Genomic DNA, 16,318 nt, shown 5'->3' with positions numbered 1-16,318 from the left:
TCGGCCATCTTGGAGCCCAGATCCAGCAGCGAGTAGGGGCCCCCGGCGGCGGCGGCTGCGGCGGCCGCGGCGGCGGCGGCGGCCGACGGCGGGAAGAAGACGCGGGCAGCGGCAGCGGCGGCGGCAGCGGCCGCCTTATCGGGGTGGCCCAGCAGCGAGTCGGGCCCCAGGCCGCCGCCCGCCGCGCCGCCGTGCAGCCCGCCCGCCTTGAGCGCGTGGTGCTCGGCGTCCGCCGCGCCGCCCAGGCCGTAGGGCACGGGGAAGGCGAACTTGTCCTTCTTGAGCAGCGTCTTGGGCTTGCGGCGCGGCCGGTACTTGTAGTCGGGGTGCTCCTTCATGTGCATGGCGCGGAGCCGCTTGGCCTCGTCGATGAAGGGCCGCTTCTCCGCCTCGCTCAGCAGCTTCCATTCCGCGCCCAGGCGCTTGCTGATCTCCGAGTTGTGCATCTTGGGGTTCTCCTGGGCCATCTTGCGCCGCTGCGCCCGCGACCACACCATGAAGGCGTTCATGGGCCGCTTCACGTGGTCCGCCGGCTTGGACATGCTGCCCGCGCCGCGGCCGGGCTCCCCGCGCGCCGGGGCAGCGCCCAGTCCATAAGCTCCCGGGGCGGGGGAGAGGGGGGGACGAACGGACAGACGGACGGACGGACGGGGGGGGACGCTCGCGCTAGCCCCCTGCCCCTCCGCGGCTCCTCAGGCGGGGCCGGGGCCGGCGGGCGCTGCGAGGGCAGAGCAGCATCCGCGGGGCCGCCTCACAGCAGCGCCCCCGCGTCCGGCGGCACCTGCTCCTCGCCCACGGCTGCGCGGCGGCGGCGGCTCCGCGGGATCAGGCTCCGACTTAAGTAACTCGAGCAAGTTTGAGGCGGCTTCGCCGGGCTGCTTCTCCGCCGGGCTGTGCGCGCGGAGGGAGGAGCCGCGCGCCTTGGGCGGGGGGGAGGTTAAGGCAGGCGGAGGTGGCCGCGGTGAGGCAGCCCCGCGCACATACCCCCTCCTCCTCCTCCTCCTCCTTCCTCCTCCTCTTCTTGCTCCTGCCCCCGTGCAGCGGCCGGCGCCGGCAGGCAGGCAGGTACGGGCCGCTCTGCGTGGGCATGTGCATGGGGCTGCCTATATGTTGCGTGCGCGGGGTGTGTGCGTGTGCGTGCGCGCGCGTGTGTGTATGTGTGTGTGCACGGGGGAGGAGGGGCGGGGCCTAGGTGAGGGGGAGGGCGGGGCACCGCCCCCCCGCCCCCAGCCATTGATGGCCCCGCTTGTCCCCTCCCTCCCACTTGGGGGGTGGGGGGGGGAACAGAGCATCCCTGGCCGGCCCTATGGGGGGGGGGTGTTCCCCCGTGGCGGGGAGGCTCCCGGCTGCGGCTGGCCCCACTGGGGAACTTTTATTTGCTCCCCGCCGCCAGGCCTGTCAGTCAGGGCGGACTTGCTCGCCTTGTTTGCACTCGGGCTGCCCGACTCGGGACGTGGCAGCGGGGGGAGGGGGGGGCGGGGGAGCGATCTCGGGTGCCGAGGACAAGCGAGCCGCGGCGGAGCGCCCCGCGCCGCTCGGTGCTTCCCGGGGAGTTTGGTCCGCCGGCCCCCGGCGCGTCCCACCGCCTCCTCCGCCCCGCCCCGCTGCCGCCCGGGGAACACTGCAAAAGTAAAAAAAAAAGAAAGAAAAAAGGGTCATTTCTCCGCAACCCGGATGCGGCCGAGACGTTTGACACAGCTCCAGCTCTCAACACCTTTGCTTTCCTCGCCTGCCCTCACGCGCACCTGCAGGGCTGGACCCGTGGCTCGGGGCAGCCTGCCCCCAGGCCCGCGCCCTGCCTCGCTCCCCGCCTCCAGTCCACCTGCGGCTGGAAGCTTTTGAGCCCCGGCATCCATTTAGCGGGGGGGGGGAGGGGGGGGGAAAGTCCTAGGCGGTTGTCACTTGCAGGGAGATGAAGGGACCTGCCAGCCCTGCTTCGCCTGGGACTCCATGTCCAGGGCTGCAAAAGTGACCTGCGGTAGCTGTTGCCAAGTTGGGGGGAGGCGGGGAGGGATGGAGGTCACTTTTTTCGAGCCGTCGGCCAAGAGTTTCCCACTCTGAGCTGAAGAGCCGCTATTTTAAACCCTTTCCAAAGCATCTCGCTTGGTTGGCGTATGGCGGTATCCTAAGCCATTCCACAGATTCGCAGAAGTTTAGGGCTGGGAGGGACCTTGTGAGATCATCGGGCCCAGCCCCTGGGTCTTCTGCATCTTCTCCAGCTTCTGCATCTTCTGTCTTCTCCATCTTCTGTGTTTTCTGCATCTTCTGCATCTTCCGCATCTTTTGCGTATTCTCCAACTTCTGCGTCTCCTTCGTCTTCTGCATCTTCTGCATCTTCTCCATCGCTTCTTTGCCTAGGTTCGGTGCAGACACGAGTACCTGATCTCCTGTCCTGCCTCGAAAGAGACACGGAACAGGGGCACTTTCAAGCCAGGGGGAGGGAGAAGTCAGAATTCATTTGGCCCCAAATGGACAGGGTGAGGACCAGTAACATCTATTACAATCCGAGACAAACAACGGGGCTGTCGCAGGCACCAGCCCCGTTGCGGACCCTTGCCCGCAGCGCTGTATGGGGCACCCGCTTCCTCCCCCTGCCCAAACTCCCAGGTGCTCAGCTGGGATCTCCATCCAGGGAGCGCGGGAGGAGCCTTCCGCAGGGCTCCCAGCTGAACCAGGGCTCCTTGCTTCTCCCTTCACATATCACCCCATCTAGGACGCCCACGTTCCCCAGCCGGGGCGGTGAAATGTGTGGAGTGGAGCTGTGTTGCTCTGTTGCCAAATCATAAACTGCTAGAACATGAGGGTTGGGAGGGACCTCAGGAGGTCATCTAGTCCAACCCCCTGCTCAAAGCAGGACCACCCCAACAAGATCATCTCAGCCAAAGCTTAATCTAGCTGGGTCTTAAACACCTCCCAGGATGGAGACACCACCACCTCTCTGTAACCTGTTCCAGTGCTCTGCTACCCTCCTAACGAGAAAGATTTTCCTGATATCTAACCTAAACTTCCCTTGCTGCAAATCCTGAATGACCTACGAGAGAGGTGCAGAACAATGCCACGATCTCCTTAGGGACGTGGGGGACCCTCAACCCGGCGGCTCTGCTCGCTGTGGACATGGCCAGACTAGCGCAGTTATCCCGAGCGTTTTGCCCGGGAGGTAGTTTCCGGCTTACACGACGGGGACTTCTGCAAGCCCTCTTGAAACAGGCGCTTTACCAGTCACAATGTACGAAAAGGCTGCATGCACCAACCTCACAGCTTTTGGTAAGAAACCCCATCAAGAAAGGCTAAGACCTCTAAACGTCGGTGAGGCTTCCACATTTTTTCTGAAGTAAGGACTCATCATCATCAGTGCCCGAGATAAATTCCTCACCAACCTCAGAACAAGGAACCTGGGTGTCCTGAGAGACGCGAGAAATAACGCTAACGAGCGGCTTCTATATAATTGACGTCAGGGACTGCTGTCTTGACGTCAGGGACTGCTGTCTTGACACAAGTCATCACGTTCAAGTCTCTGCCTTCACACACTCGTCTTTCTCATAATTTTATAGTATCCCAAAAAGTACACGACAACAGAGATTTTTTTTTTATCGGTCATATATTACTTTTACATTCTTCTTTCACAGGCTGACATCTATGAACTGCTATATACTGGGAGAAGTGTATTTTTCAAGCTGGAAATGAAATTCTATATACAAAGGTCTGGTTTCAAAGACCTCTCTTGCATCTAACACGCGTTGTAACCGCAGATCGCTCAAGGATACGCAGATGTCTTGAAGATATAGATTCAAGTCTGTATTTTTACAGTCAAGTGCTTTCACTAGGTTTGGACAAAGTGATAGCAAGGCTTGGTGACTGCTCCTGGAGCAGGCGTGGACCTAAGGCCTCAGTAAAGGGAGAGGTCGGGCTTCCAGTCAGGCTTCACATACCCTGTTATTAGCAGGGATCCTGGTTTTCTCTGATAAAAAATATCCCTATTTTTCGGATATAAAAAAGTAACCCAAGATCCACATTTTTCCGTGATTAAAATGACACGCCACTAGTGTGTGTGTGTGTGTGTGTGTGTGTGTGTGTGTGTGTGTGTGTGTGTGTGTGTGTGAAGCCGGAATGGGAGCCTGACCTCTCCCTTCACTGAGGGAGAGCCTTTAGGTCCACACCTGCTCCAAGAGCAGTCACCAAGCCTTTCTATCACTTTGTCCAAACCTCTTGAAAGCACTTGATCGTAGAAATACAGATATATAGATCTCTCTCTCTCTCTCTCTCTCTCTCTCTAGATATAGATATAGATATCTATATGTGTAGAGAGAGAGAGAGAGGGAGAGAGGTTAAATATAGATAGATCTATATCTATCTATATGTATAGTGATGTTTCGTGTATGTGTATCTATATCTATATATCTATATGTCTTAGTGGTGTTCCATTTTAATCACGGAAGAATGTGGATTTTGAGTTACCTTTTTATATCCGAAAAATGGGGATAAAAAAAAAATCAGAGAAAACCAGAATCTCTGGTTATAAGGCGCAGGCTGCGTCTGGCTGCAGTCAATGGGGATTTTCTCAGAGCCTTCGACTGGACCAAACCTGAGCTCCTCGCACCAAGCATCACGCTCTTTGCCTTGGACTCTTCAACAGGACTAGGAGGTTTTACTTGCTCATTTCAGCCATTAATGTCACGTGAGCACAGGTGTGTGTGTGTGTGTGTGTGTGTAGGGGTCCCATGTTCTGCAAACGCCCTGGTCCCGATATGGTCCCTGAAGATAACGAGAAAGCAATCTCGCCGCATGTCATTTCCTTGCGTCTGACCTGTCAGTTCTGACGCGGAGCCAGCTCGGTGGCACGGTCCTGCGGCCCGCGCAGCACACCTAGCCGGCGGCATTTTCGCTGCAAACACCATCAATACTCCTTCCAAATGCGATGCTGTAGTCTAGCAAACCAGTTCAAAATGCTCTTGTCTGAGAAATCCTTCAGCACGCGTGTATTCATTTCACAAAGCTGAGACTGTGTTTACTGTAAGCAGCTACGTTTCCTCCAAACATGCAGCCCTGGTGTTTGGCATGAATTACATTATATCTTTGCAAGCCCTCCGGTGAGGCACGGTCTTAAGAGGCTGTATTTATTTTCAAGCGTAGTTTAAAGTAGCTATAGAGGAAGCAAACACCATAATTCCCCCTAATTTTGGTTATTTGAATTTAATAATAAGGTGGCAAGTCAGAGAGATAAAACGCATTAGAAGAATAGTGGTTAGCCCGATAGCAATCTGCACCTAATCATTTCAGCTGACTGAAAAGCTGACTCACAAGCTCAATAGACTTATCAGCCCACTGTATTTATAGAGCCACATTGTATTTTTACTCCTTTGTTTGTGCACGAAAACGTTTCCATATACTAACTTCGAAGCTGACATTCCTCTTTGTTCAGGTATCAGCCACCTATTCCTCATCACTTGCAGTTGTCAAAAGTTGCCAGGCGCTGTAGTATCTTAAACACTTACAGGACAACTTTTCCACTTCGGGGAGCTTGTCAGATTTCTGAGTGGCTCATTATCTTCCCTTTCACAGCACACCTGTAGTGAGAAAGTATATTTTCCTTAGCATACCCTGTGATCTTTTCATTATGCACCGTACATGGTAAATATGTTTGATTCATTCATTTGCTTATAAAGATTGCTTCTAAAGGTTCAATCTTATTATTTTTCAATAATATGCACCGCTTATTAGTAGAGCAGCTGGTAGCCCAACTCCAGCACACTGTCTGGCAATGATTCTATCATAAAGCACCATTTTCTAAGTTTATAGCTTCTAATTTGGCTGTAAAAATGTGATTCTGGTTTGGAACTTGGCACACAAAAGCTCAGCTGGAGACTAAACTTTTTTATGATAAAACATTGTTTTATGAGGCTTGCTATTTTAAGTTAAAAGAGGGTTAAAAGAGACTTTAATAGTTTTGGAAGCTTTTCATGCTTTTCTAATCCACCCCCCTCCCCAAAAGTTTCCAAAAATTACATTTAAGGGTTTTAGTACATTTAGAATATATTCCGATTGATTTTGTAATTGTTTGAAAGGTCAGACACATTACACATATGAGGATGGAGGTATTAGGGCAAGTCATCCAGGTCCTCCATACAGAAAACACCCCCTGAAAGCCAATGGAGAGCATAAGACTCAAAATAGGGTCCCTATTATTCATGTTTATCTGCATCTCTAACTCTATTCCACATCTCTTAGTCCCTGAAAGTCTATGTAACCAAGAGACAAAGCAGGCAATTCAAATTGGTATATGCTCTGGCCTTGGGTCTCCATTGAACTGTCAAGTCTGCGGTGCAATTTTTGAAACACAGTAGCAAAGCAAGACAAGAGCAACACATCATATACTCTCTTTGCCAATCTGAATTTCATGGAAGATGAAGCTTCCTTTTGTTGACATAGATAACTGGTCCTTTTAGAAGAGGATAATACCTAGCAATTTGTCCAGTAGTTGTACATTTTTTTTAGTATTACAAACAGTAGACCTAACAAGTGAACAATTGCCTGTATATGATGATATAATTCAAGCACAAATAGAGCGGTGCATTTGGTTGGTATTATTGTGTGAAGAGGCAATGGCAGTGGCTCTGACAGATATAGTGTCACATGTCTTCACTCTCATGAATTGAAATCCTGGCCCCATTGAAATTAATGGCAATGCTCCCACTTACTTCAATGGAGCTACAATTTCACCCAGTGTTGGTAATATGAACGTAGGGGTTGATCCAGGGCCTCCTGGAGTAATTGGAAAGGCTCCCATTGACTTCAATAAGCTTTCAATCAGGCCCATTGTGAACTTTTTTCACAGATAGAAACTGGTTCTGGCAAGCAAGGAGGGCCAAAATGTCTAAGAATGTTTTACATGAAACGAAATATTTCAACCACATTAATTATGGCCCAGCATGAGAATCTGGCAGCATGGTCAATTATATTTGCTGTGTTTATTAATTTATTTTCTGATTTCATGGAAACGTGAAATTGATATAATGTCTTCCCTCAGGCTTTACATGGACAGGTGCAATGCAAGCTTCTTCAAGCAGGTCTGTCAACGTAATCCTAGTTAGCACTCCTTTGGATAATGCAATGCTGACTGTTTCTTGAATAGACTGGAATTTTCTTTTCTCTTCCTTTTGACATGAATCAGCAGGAAAGCAAACATGATATCCACCTTAGATTTACTAAGGATAGAAGGATAGGCTGGTAGAGAACAGACAAAAGCATACACTTTATATCCAGGGTCTGATCCAAGGCCCATCAACATCAGTGTTACCTTCCAATAACTTACATGGGCTTTGGGTCAGCCTGTACATTAAAGAAAATCAAGACAATCTTCTTCTGACCTAGCACTCTCTGTGAATTTGGGTCTTTTCAGACAAAAGGCCAATTCAATTAAACTAGTTCATTACCAGTCAGCTATTTTTTACTGTTTAGTGGACTAAGTGGTCATTTTAAAGATAAGCAGTGGGGTCTACAGATCTGAAAGGACATTAGGGCCATATCCCTATGAGCACAGATGTTTGTTTCCCTGGGGACAAGAAGCAGCGGCACGCTTTGTGCCACTGCTACTTGTACCCTGGGAAAGCCTGTGCTACACGCCCTCTGGTGCACCGCAGGATACCCTGGGTGGGTTAGGGGAGGCTGGGTCCAGTAATTGTGCTGTCCCCAGCAGCCATACCTGGGGGCCTGGGAGAGCTACAGCCGTGGCACTCCTGCAGCAGGGAGCCTGACCAGCATCTGGAGCATGGCTCCAGCAGGCCAGGCTCCAGTTTTGGGTGGCACATGCTACCGCCATGTGTGCCACCATGCTTTTCCTTTGTGCCGGTTTTTTTCACCCTGGGTTCTCCTGGGGTCAAACCCTCCCACTGCGCTGCAAGGTAGCAGCATGGGAAATGCTTGAATGTGCAGTGTGTGGCACTCAACACACATCTTCAGCTTGACATACCACATAGCTGCACTTGTCTGGATTTAGCCTAGGTGTGTAATTCCTATTAACACTAGATGGAAAGAAAGGACACAAATTGTTTATATTATAGGAGAAAGGAACCCTATGAGTTTGTCTCCTCTAGATGTGTTAATACAATCCCCTCCACAACAAATGTTTATAAATACTTTGATTCTGATGGGGCTTTTTTGAAAGACAGACAAGTTTCACATAAGATTTTTACCTCAAAGTAAAAAGATGCAATTAGTTTATTTTGGCTCACAGCTCATAGTGTTTTAAGACAAAACAATAAATTAATACAGTCAGGTTCCCTTCAGGCAGTCAAGCTTTTTTTTTCCCTTTTTTCTTTTTTTGTTTAATCAAGGGAAAAGATATAACATATGCAGAATGTTAAACAGACTAAGCTAACGTATGTGTACGATTACTTATATAAGCACTTAGACATACAAATGCCTAAACACTAATGTCATCATTGAGAGTCACAGGAGTGATTCCTGCCAATTTAATAAAAGTAACTATCTATACAGGACTGAACATGATAGGGAATCTCAGATATTTCCCTCACAATACAAAATATACTGAAACTTTAGTCTTTGTGTAATGTTCAGACCTAATCATTCTAACATTATAGGAGAAAACATTTCAATAGGTAACATAATCATGGAGACATTTGTAGCTAAAATTTAGGCAAACAACTAGCTTGAAGTCTCTTTGTATTTTCTTTCTTGCTCCTTTTTGGCAGAATCTAATTGAATTAAATAGTATTTGTTTTCCATTTCACATGCACTTGAATCTCAATAAAGAGGTTTAAAGAGTATTGGGTATGATCTCTGCAAGTATTATATGTGCCTGACAAATAATCTTAGTAGGTGGATGTGTACTGATTATAAACCTCTCTGAACTGCTCAGATCCTAGGACCCAGATTATTTATTTATTTCTTCACACATTTCTTTCTTTTTTTTTCAATTGGTTTAAAGTGAGCCAATCCAAAAATATGGGTAAATGAGCAACCTTTATAAATTGAACCAAAATTTAGAACTAAAACTCTCCTGGATCCTCACCCCAAACTCAGACTCCTCCATCATGTTCTAGCCATTCAGTCTTCCCACCCAGAAAAAGCCTGGATTCTGGCAGATAATAGGGAAAGCCAATATCAAAGCTGAGGTCTCTTTTTGTAAAATGCTTGTTTCCAATCATCTGTAATATTTAATAAGGGTTGTTAGTTTTGATATCATGTTGAATTTTTGTAATTTTGCACAAGCTGTCTGTGAGATAACTAGGATTAATTCTGTTTAACACATCAGTTAAAACTTCATCTGAAGCCTGGAAATGACTTGGAAATGCAGCTCCTGGAGCATGGGACCCAAATACAAAGGGCACAAATAAGCAGCAGTATTGTCCTACATCTTACATTTCTGATAGCATATGTGAAGTGACCTGCGATGCCACAATGTGTCAGTACAACTTTATACATAGCTTTCTTCAAAAAGTAAAATCAGAGACTGAGATTATCAGCATTGAGAGATGTGTCCTTGAACAAGGTTCTAGCAGTTCCTTTAATTAAAAAAGCTGTCTTCTTCCTCTTACCTTTCTAAAGAGAGATAGTGATGATGATCCCCACCAACAAATAAACTAATACCTCAGGTAAGAGAGAAAAAGGTCTAACTCACATAATATTCAGAAGTAAGAAACTCCCAAAACACTTCTAGAACCTCACTGACTGGCAATGTCAAAAACTCAGGCAAAACAAATTCCAACATTTGTCATTGATAGAGACAATTTTGTACTCATGGATGCCAAAAAAAAATCACCTGAATCCATGGGCGGATCTAGGGTTTTGAAAAGGGGAGTGCAGATGGTGCAGTCCATCATCACATATTTTTCCCAGTTAAAAGAAAAAACTAGAAGCTCTGCTAATTTGCTAGGGGCCTAGGACTATATAGTTCCATTTGAGATCAAAGCAAAAATAAATAAAACTATTGCAATGTGCACTAATTTGCTATATAAGATGCTAAGTTTAAAAACCACAACAAACTAAGCAAAAATAGTCAAAATAGTCAACTATATTATCTCATTAGTTTTGTAGTCATTATAGTTAAATGCATACATCTTATTCAGAAGTGTAACTCAAAATCTAGCTTCTTGACAGCATCTCCAATACTTACTTCACTGTCAGCCATTTCTACTCCTCACTTAATATTACTATACCTGAGTTAAGACTTTTAGCTAGAGGTAAAAACAGTCTGTAGAGCTGTGAAATACACAGCTATCATCAGGAATGCTAACAGTCAACAACACTGCAGAAGAAAAGATATTCTGAAGAGAAGAACTTCAAGACCATTAAAAAGGAAAGAGGGCCATTAACACCTATGGAATGAAGAGAGATTAGCAGGAATCAAGTAGATTATAAAGCAGGGGTGGGCAATTATTTCGGGTCGAGTGCCGCTTACTGAGTTTTGGTAAGCCATTGAGGGCCGCATGACAGGCAGCCAGGGGCAGATAACTATTGATTTTCTAAATTTTTAGGGGCCCCACGGGCCAGATAGAATGGCCTGGCAGGCCGCATCTGGCCTGCGGGCCGCATTTTGCCCACTCCTGTTAAGGAGCCATGAAGTCAATTGACTCCCTCAGTGCTGCCTGAATAGTAAGGCCACTGCCCCTTCCAGACAGTTGATTTAAAGTTTGGGTGGAGCAGAAATCAAAGTGGGGTGCAACTGTACCACTGCATTTCCCCCTTCCCCTCTCCAGATCCACTCCTGCCTGAATGTGTGCAAATATATCTAGGAAGTAAAGTGAAAACACCACACAGAGAGAAACACCTAGTTAGCTATAGAAAGGTATCAGCAACAATTAAAAAATCTGTTCACCTGAGTAGTTCTACAGACAGATATGATGAGGGAAGGAGAAGACACCCTCCTCTTCTTCCTGCACTGCCAGGGCATAGGATTTCAAAATCAGTCACACTCATTGAATGACTTTTGCCCCTAGCATTTAGCCATGTTTCTTGACACTTACCAGGCATTTATATACTCTGTTTGCTTATGAGGACAACACTTTGGAGAAAGGTGTTTGGGAACCAATGGATTAATAATTAGAAATTTACCTAAGCCACTTTAGAGATTTGTTTATAACACATTTTCTCAATCTTTGGGATTGGGCCTGCTATATGTGCTATGTATAAATAGGGTCTGATGCTATTTTGGGTATAAGAAAATACAGCTGCTTGCAAGAGGGATTCTGTTAGGTTCCTTTTGTGCCTGTTCTGGCCCCAAGTAAAATGAATGAACTAAAAGTGTGAAATTAATGCAGTTCTGAAGGAAGGCTGCAGGGAGTTTCCCTGGCCCATAGAAGCTGTTATGATACTAGAAGTCTCTCTTTTTTTTCTCTCTCTTCCCTTCTGTACCTCAGCCAGTGTGAAGCTGGTGATGGCAGTGCATGGGAGGCTGAGGCCCCTGATCCTCAGGGCCTGCATATGAGAGAAGTAGGCGCAGGACCACAGGTACCCAAAGATGGAGAACATGAGAAGAAGAGGAATAGGCAAGGGGAGATGGACATCGGGGGCAGAATGGGGCTGAAGCTGCTTCAGGATCTTACCCCTCCAAACAGTCCTCCAAGACTCCAGGCATTCTTTGCCTTATTCCCTCTACGAAGCCTCCAACCACACCAAGCTGCTTCCCACAGCCATCTCCACACAGGTCCCCATGTCACTAGGCACCTCTAAATTCTTGGTTGCCCATGACTCCTTACAACTTGCCTTCAGGCCTTTCCAGAACTGTGTTGATGGTGTGCACTTGAACAAGTTCCTCCATGGCATTAAAAGCTGCTCTAGTAAAATCAGTGTAGGTGTATTTGCTTTGTGATTATTTGACTAATATCTAATATTTTACAAATATGCAAACACTGGGCCAGGTGGTTGATGTGGTTCTTCTGAACTCAGTGGCACCACACTGATTTATTCTAGCTGAGAAATGCTCCCATTGGCTCCAGGATATGTGAACCTCTAGGAACTGAGCTCATTTCCCTTGGAAAAAAAATTGAGAATCACTGGTCTATAGGCTGTACCACTGTCTTCTTGTATTACTGCCCCATGCTGAATTGGTTTCAGCTTCATTTAGCCTTCAGGGACAGACCAATAAAATAGGTTTACCACCTCAACACATCCATCTTGTAATATATGTATGGGCCTATGGAAAATTCACTTAGAATTTGCATTTGATCTTCACAATTACAAAATATATGAGATATTCTTCAGCAAGGGCTTATCTACATGGGGAGTTAAGACAAATTAACTGAAGGTGTACAATTAAAGCACGTTAAACCCCTGTGTTGAAGCTCTTATTCAGAAGTGGAGTGGTCTTAGTTTGCTGTAGCTTAATCCTTGAGATTAAGCCACAGTGAACTAAGGCCACTTCACTTCTGAATGAGACTATCCATATGGGAGCTTAATGCACTTTAATTTATGCACATTAATTTTACACTTTTAGTTCATTCATCAGAACTTTCCTAAGTATTCCCTATGTAGACAAGCCTTGAGCACTTATGCTTACTTAGATTATAGCTGTCTATCCTATCTGACTGCCTGGCTCCTTTAGGTGTGAATCACTGAATTAATTGTCTCAACTTCCAGTTCTTGCCCAAGTGGGACAGCAATATTGGGTAGCTAAGAGAAAGAGAGAGAAAGAGAGCACAAGCGAGAGAGACTGTAATGATGTTTCTACTGATGGTTTCCAAAACTCCAAAGCCATTATCATTTGCAAACCTACATATTTATTTACACTTTATAATTTTAACCTCTTCAAAAGGACTGTCATATGCTATGTCAGTTATGTAAAAATAAGTGTCCATCTTTTGTTCTGAAAATATTAATTATCTTTCACATCCTTGTAGGCTTGGTGAAGCATCACTGAAGCTCAGCCAGATGGTGGGTGTAAACATCATCTTTCTTTTGAGCTAGTTTTAAGGAACAGACAACACTTGTTTCCTTTAGGCCTAATAACACAAATATATTGTTTACTTTAAGAAATTATAATAACCTCCAGCTCACTCACAGGCATGACACCAAAGCACAAGCAGGGCTGCTCTGGAATTCAAACCACGTGGCAAAGGGACTTTTCTAGGTATTAGTTTAAATGGTGGGTGTGGGGAGGTGGAAGGGTTGACAGAATCAGGAAAACACAATAAAAATCCAGAGAAGAAGGAGAAAACCAAACACAATACAAACAAGTCCTGCATACATAGCCATAAGAAAATTCTAGCAAGAGAGCTTTTGAGCTGAGTGCTGTCTGAAGGGGGCTTGGAACAGTTAGCAAAGAAACTGTCTCCCATTAGGAGTTCATCCTGTGCTCAGGGAAACAGGCTATTGTACATTTCTTGTTGCCAACCAAGGTTGCATCAAAGATACCCAACTCCAGTCCTGATTTCTTCTCCTAATGGAAACAACCCCCAGGGCACCAAACTTTGGTTAAAATCTCAAGTCAAAGAGGGTAACAGATGCATTCCCAGTGACTTGAAATCAGTGGAGTTGCACAAGAAATAGAGCAAAATTTAACTGCTTATGTTTAATATTCATTTTCTTGCTCCCTCTTACATCAACACACACACACAGATGGAGAGAAAAAGAAAAAAGGGATAAGGGTAGTGGGGTGGAAAGGGGGCTAGAGAAAGAGAGACAGTGAGAGAGAGTAAACCTTATTCTGTCTCATATATTCAATTCCAAATTAGCATTTGCTAATGTATTTTTTTATATAATCATTAGATTTTTTCTGTCTTTTAAAAATGAAGTAATAATGATAAATAATATTTCAAGGTTTTCCATTTCACCAAGGTTATATGGTTCTGTCTATGCATTCTTGTGCTATTCATAAGCCAGTTTAGCTCTGCACTTGTGTTGTAGAAGGATTGAATTATAGCTTTGCAGTAGATTAGGTTCCTTTGTATTATGCTATTTATATATCTGGTTGCTCTATTATGCATTTTCTTCATACTATCTTATAAACTGATTGGGACATATCTCCTTTTCTATTGTGTGCATAAGTGCCCACCACAGTATGCATTTAAAAGCAAAATTAAATACCCAATATCCTAGGCTTAGAAAATCATGGGCGCTCAGTTGCTGCATTGTAATTCTGCCTACAGTTCTACCTAACTACATTCATCTTATAAAGAAAATGCAATTAAAGACATGGATTGCTGAGAAATGGGAATTATATCCCACAAATAATAATGAGTAAACTTTGCCCGCTTCTGGCCCCATATGCCATACTTGAGCTTTATTGAGGAAAGCTTTAGATGACACTCTTATGTTCTTAATACAATACACTATGTAATATCTAAGTATGTTCCCAGCTCAGTTGGCATCTTTGTTTGCTTTTGGGCTCTGCGCCTTTGTGTCCTAAAATTATAGATACATAATCCTTGAATCTGCTCTGTGACTTGAAACAACTAACATGCTATTATTTTCAGTGAGAGACCTAATAGTGAGGGAAAATATTGAGTATTTTACTAAGCAATAAAATGTTATTCAAACGATAATGCATCTTAGCATAAAGCAGATTCTAATACCATTCTTTTTGTATACTGTATTTGTTGAATTCTGTATTCATGGAAGTAGGGACTCATAAAACTGACTAAATCCATGCACAATGTACACATGTGTGGAGCAAGCTTTCCCTCTGACTCTCCCAGTCCACCCTTGCCTCAGTTTGTTGATGCTTTCATATCTTATAACTTTGGAGTTAAAATGTGGTATTTTTTGTTGAATGGACAAGCATCTACTGACATCAACCACTATAGTCCTTTTCATCTGATCTGAACACAATTGAACAAGGGTTTCTAGAGGTGAAATGCTAGAGCATTAACGCATCCTAACATCTAACCCCTGTATACTTAAAGAAGAAATAGGATACAGTACAGGAAAAAACAACCCCAAAAAGAAAGAAACAAACAAAAAAAACCCCACCAAACCAAAAGAAAAAGAAAAAAATGCTTAGGTTTCTAAGACAGGAGGGTTCAATTCTCCTCTCCTAAAACATCCTTTGGTTTATGGAACAGCATTGACCATATGTCTAGAAGATAATATACAGTCCATTTTTATGCATGCTGACTGTTGCAAGGAAGAGGCTTTATTTGGGGGAAGTGTACCAAAAATTATGGACAAGGCATTAGCCCAGATTTTGAGGCTTGAAACAGTGGTTTCAGCTTGCTTCTCCCTGGGCACATCTACATGTGTTAGTACTGCTCATAAATAAATTGTGGAGCTCATTGCATTGCTCCTGGGTACGCCATTTGAACATGCGCAATTAACTCTGGAGCAATAAGCTTCACAAGTAACTCTGGAGGAATAAGCTCCACAATTTATTCAAGTACAGCCCATGAAGCCAGGTCGGAGTAGCCTTGGCTGGCAGGGGACCCTGGGGGTCAGCCTGCCATCCCGGAGCTGCTCCCCTTAGCTCAAAGTGCTGTGGAGAGGCTGGATGGGACATGAGGGAGCTTCAGCACAGACTAACCAGCAGGCATCCCCACTGAAGCACCCTTGTGTCCCAACCAGCCCCTCCATCATTTACACATGCACTGCTGTGAAGTTTTATATTCTACAGCAGGATAGTACTTGTATTTACTTGTATACAAGTACTGTCCTGCTCCAGGGTAAATTAATTTAGTTCAGCCTAATTAAGGCACATGTAGACCCCAAGACATTTACTGCACAGCTAATTAGTCAACTGTGCAGTAAACGTCTCTTGTAGATGTGCCCCCTTTCCCCTTCCCAAAACAAAAAATACAAAAAATTGAAGGGAATAATATACAAGGAAACCTGGAATCTCAAGAAGCTGACAAGTCATTTGCGTAACAGCAGTGATCCTAAAACAAAGGTACAACTGAACTGTACCCAATATGCTAGAGACATTTTGGGGTAGTGACTTAAAATAGGATAATCTTTTTCATACCTCTAACTGTAAATTAAATACAAATTCAATGATCTCTGAACTCATTTATCCAAACTGTGCTCCTCCAAATGCCCTTTAAAACTAATTTTATGTGTTTTGTATGCATTTATATACTTATAATAAAAATGTAAATTAAAGAATCAAAAACTGGTGGCTTTACTTCATAATACTTCACTTCAAGCGCGCACAGTAAACATTTGAAAAAAATATTAGTAGCTCTAGGAAGCATAGAGTGTTTAATATCCAGATTAAATACTGGTGGAGCTTGAGTTCTTTTTCTGTCAGTCTATCTCCTGCTGTTGTAAAAGACTCCTGTCACATATCTCCTGACCAATTATGTCTGCTGTAGCTTGGGAAGAATCCTCTGTATGGCTGCTCACTGTGCTGTGGGCTATGAACAGTAGACTG

The 16,318-nt window shown here is 45.2% G+C and overlaps 1 protein-coding gene and 1 long non-coding RNA gene across 2 annotated transcripts in view; both read right to left on the bottom strand.

The window, feature by feature from the left end:
* SOX21 (SRY-box transcription factor 21) overlaps positions 1-1,127 on the bottom strand; it is a 2,869-nt gene extending 1,742 nt beyond the window's left edge. Inside the window, exon 1 of the mRNA XM_019486958.2 lies at positions 1-1,127. This exon is cut by the window's left edge and continues 1,742 nt beyond it. Coding sequence (XP_019342503.2) covers positions 1-542 — 542 coding nt within the window. The 5' untranslated portion in view covers positions 543-1,127.
* A 2,460-nt stretch (positions 1,128-3,587) lies between these two features.
* Positions 3,588-16,318, bottom strand: part of LOC132247784 (uncharacterized) — a 186,690-nt gene continuing 173,959 nt past the window's right edge. The window contains exon 9 of the long non-coding RNA XR_009459219.1: positions 3,588-5,564. This is a non-coding gene — a long non-coding RNA (uncharacterized LOC132247784). The remainder of the gene's footprint in view (positions 5,565-16,318) is intronic.

Source organism: Alligator mississippiensis, chromosome 1 (assembly GCF_030867095.1).
Source record: "Alligator mississippiensis isolate rAllMis1 chromosome 1, rAllMis1, whole genome shotgun sequence".
In the NCBI taxonomy this organism is placed as follows: Eukaryota; Metazoa; Chordata; order Crocodylia; family Alligatoridae; genus Alligator; species Alligator mississippiensis.
The sequence above is the reverse complement of the archived record's forward strand: the minus strand, read 5'-3'. Positions and strand labels throughout refer to the sequence as shown.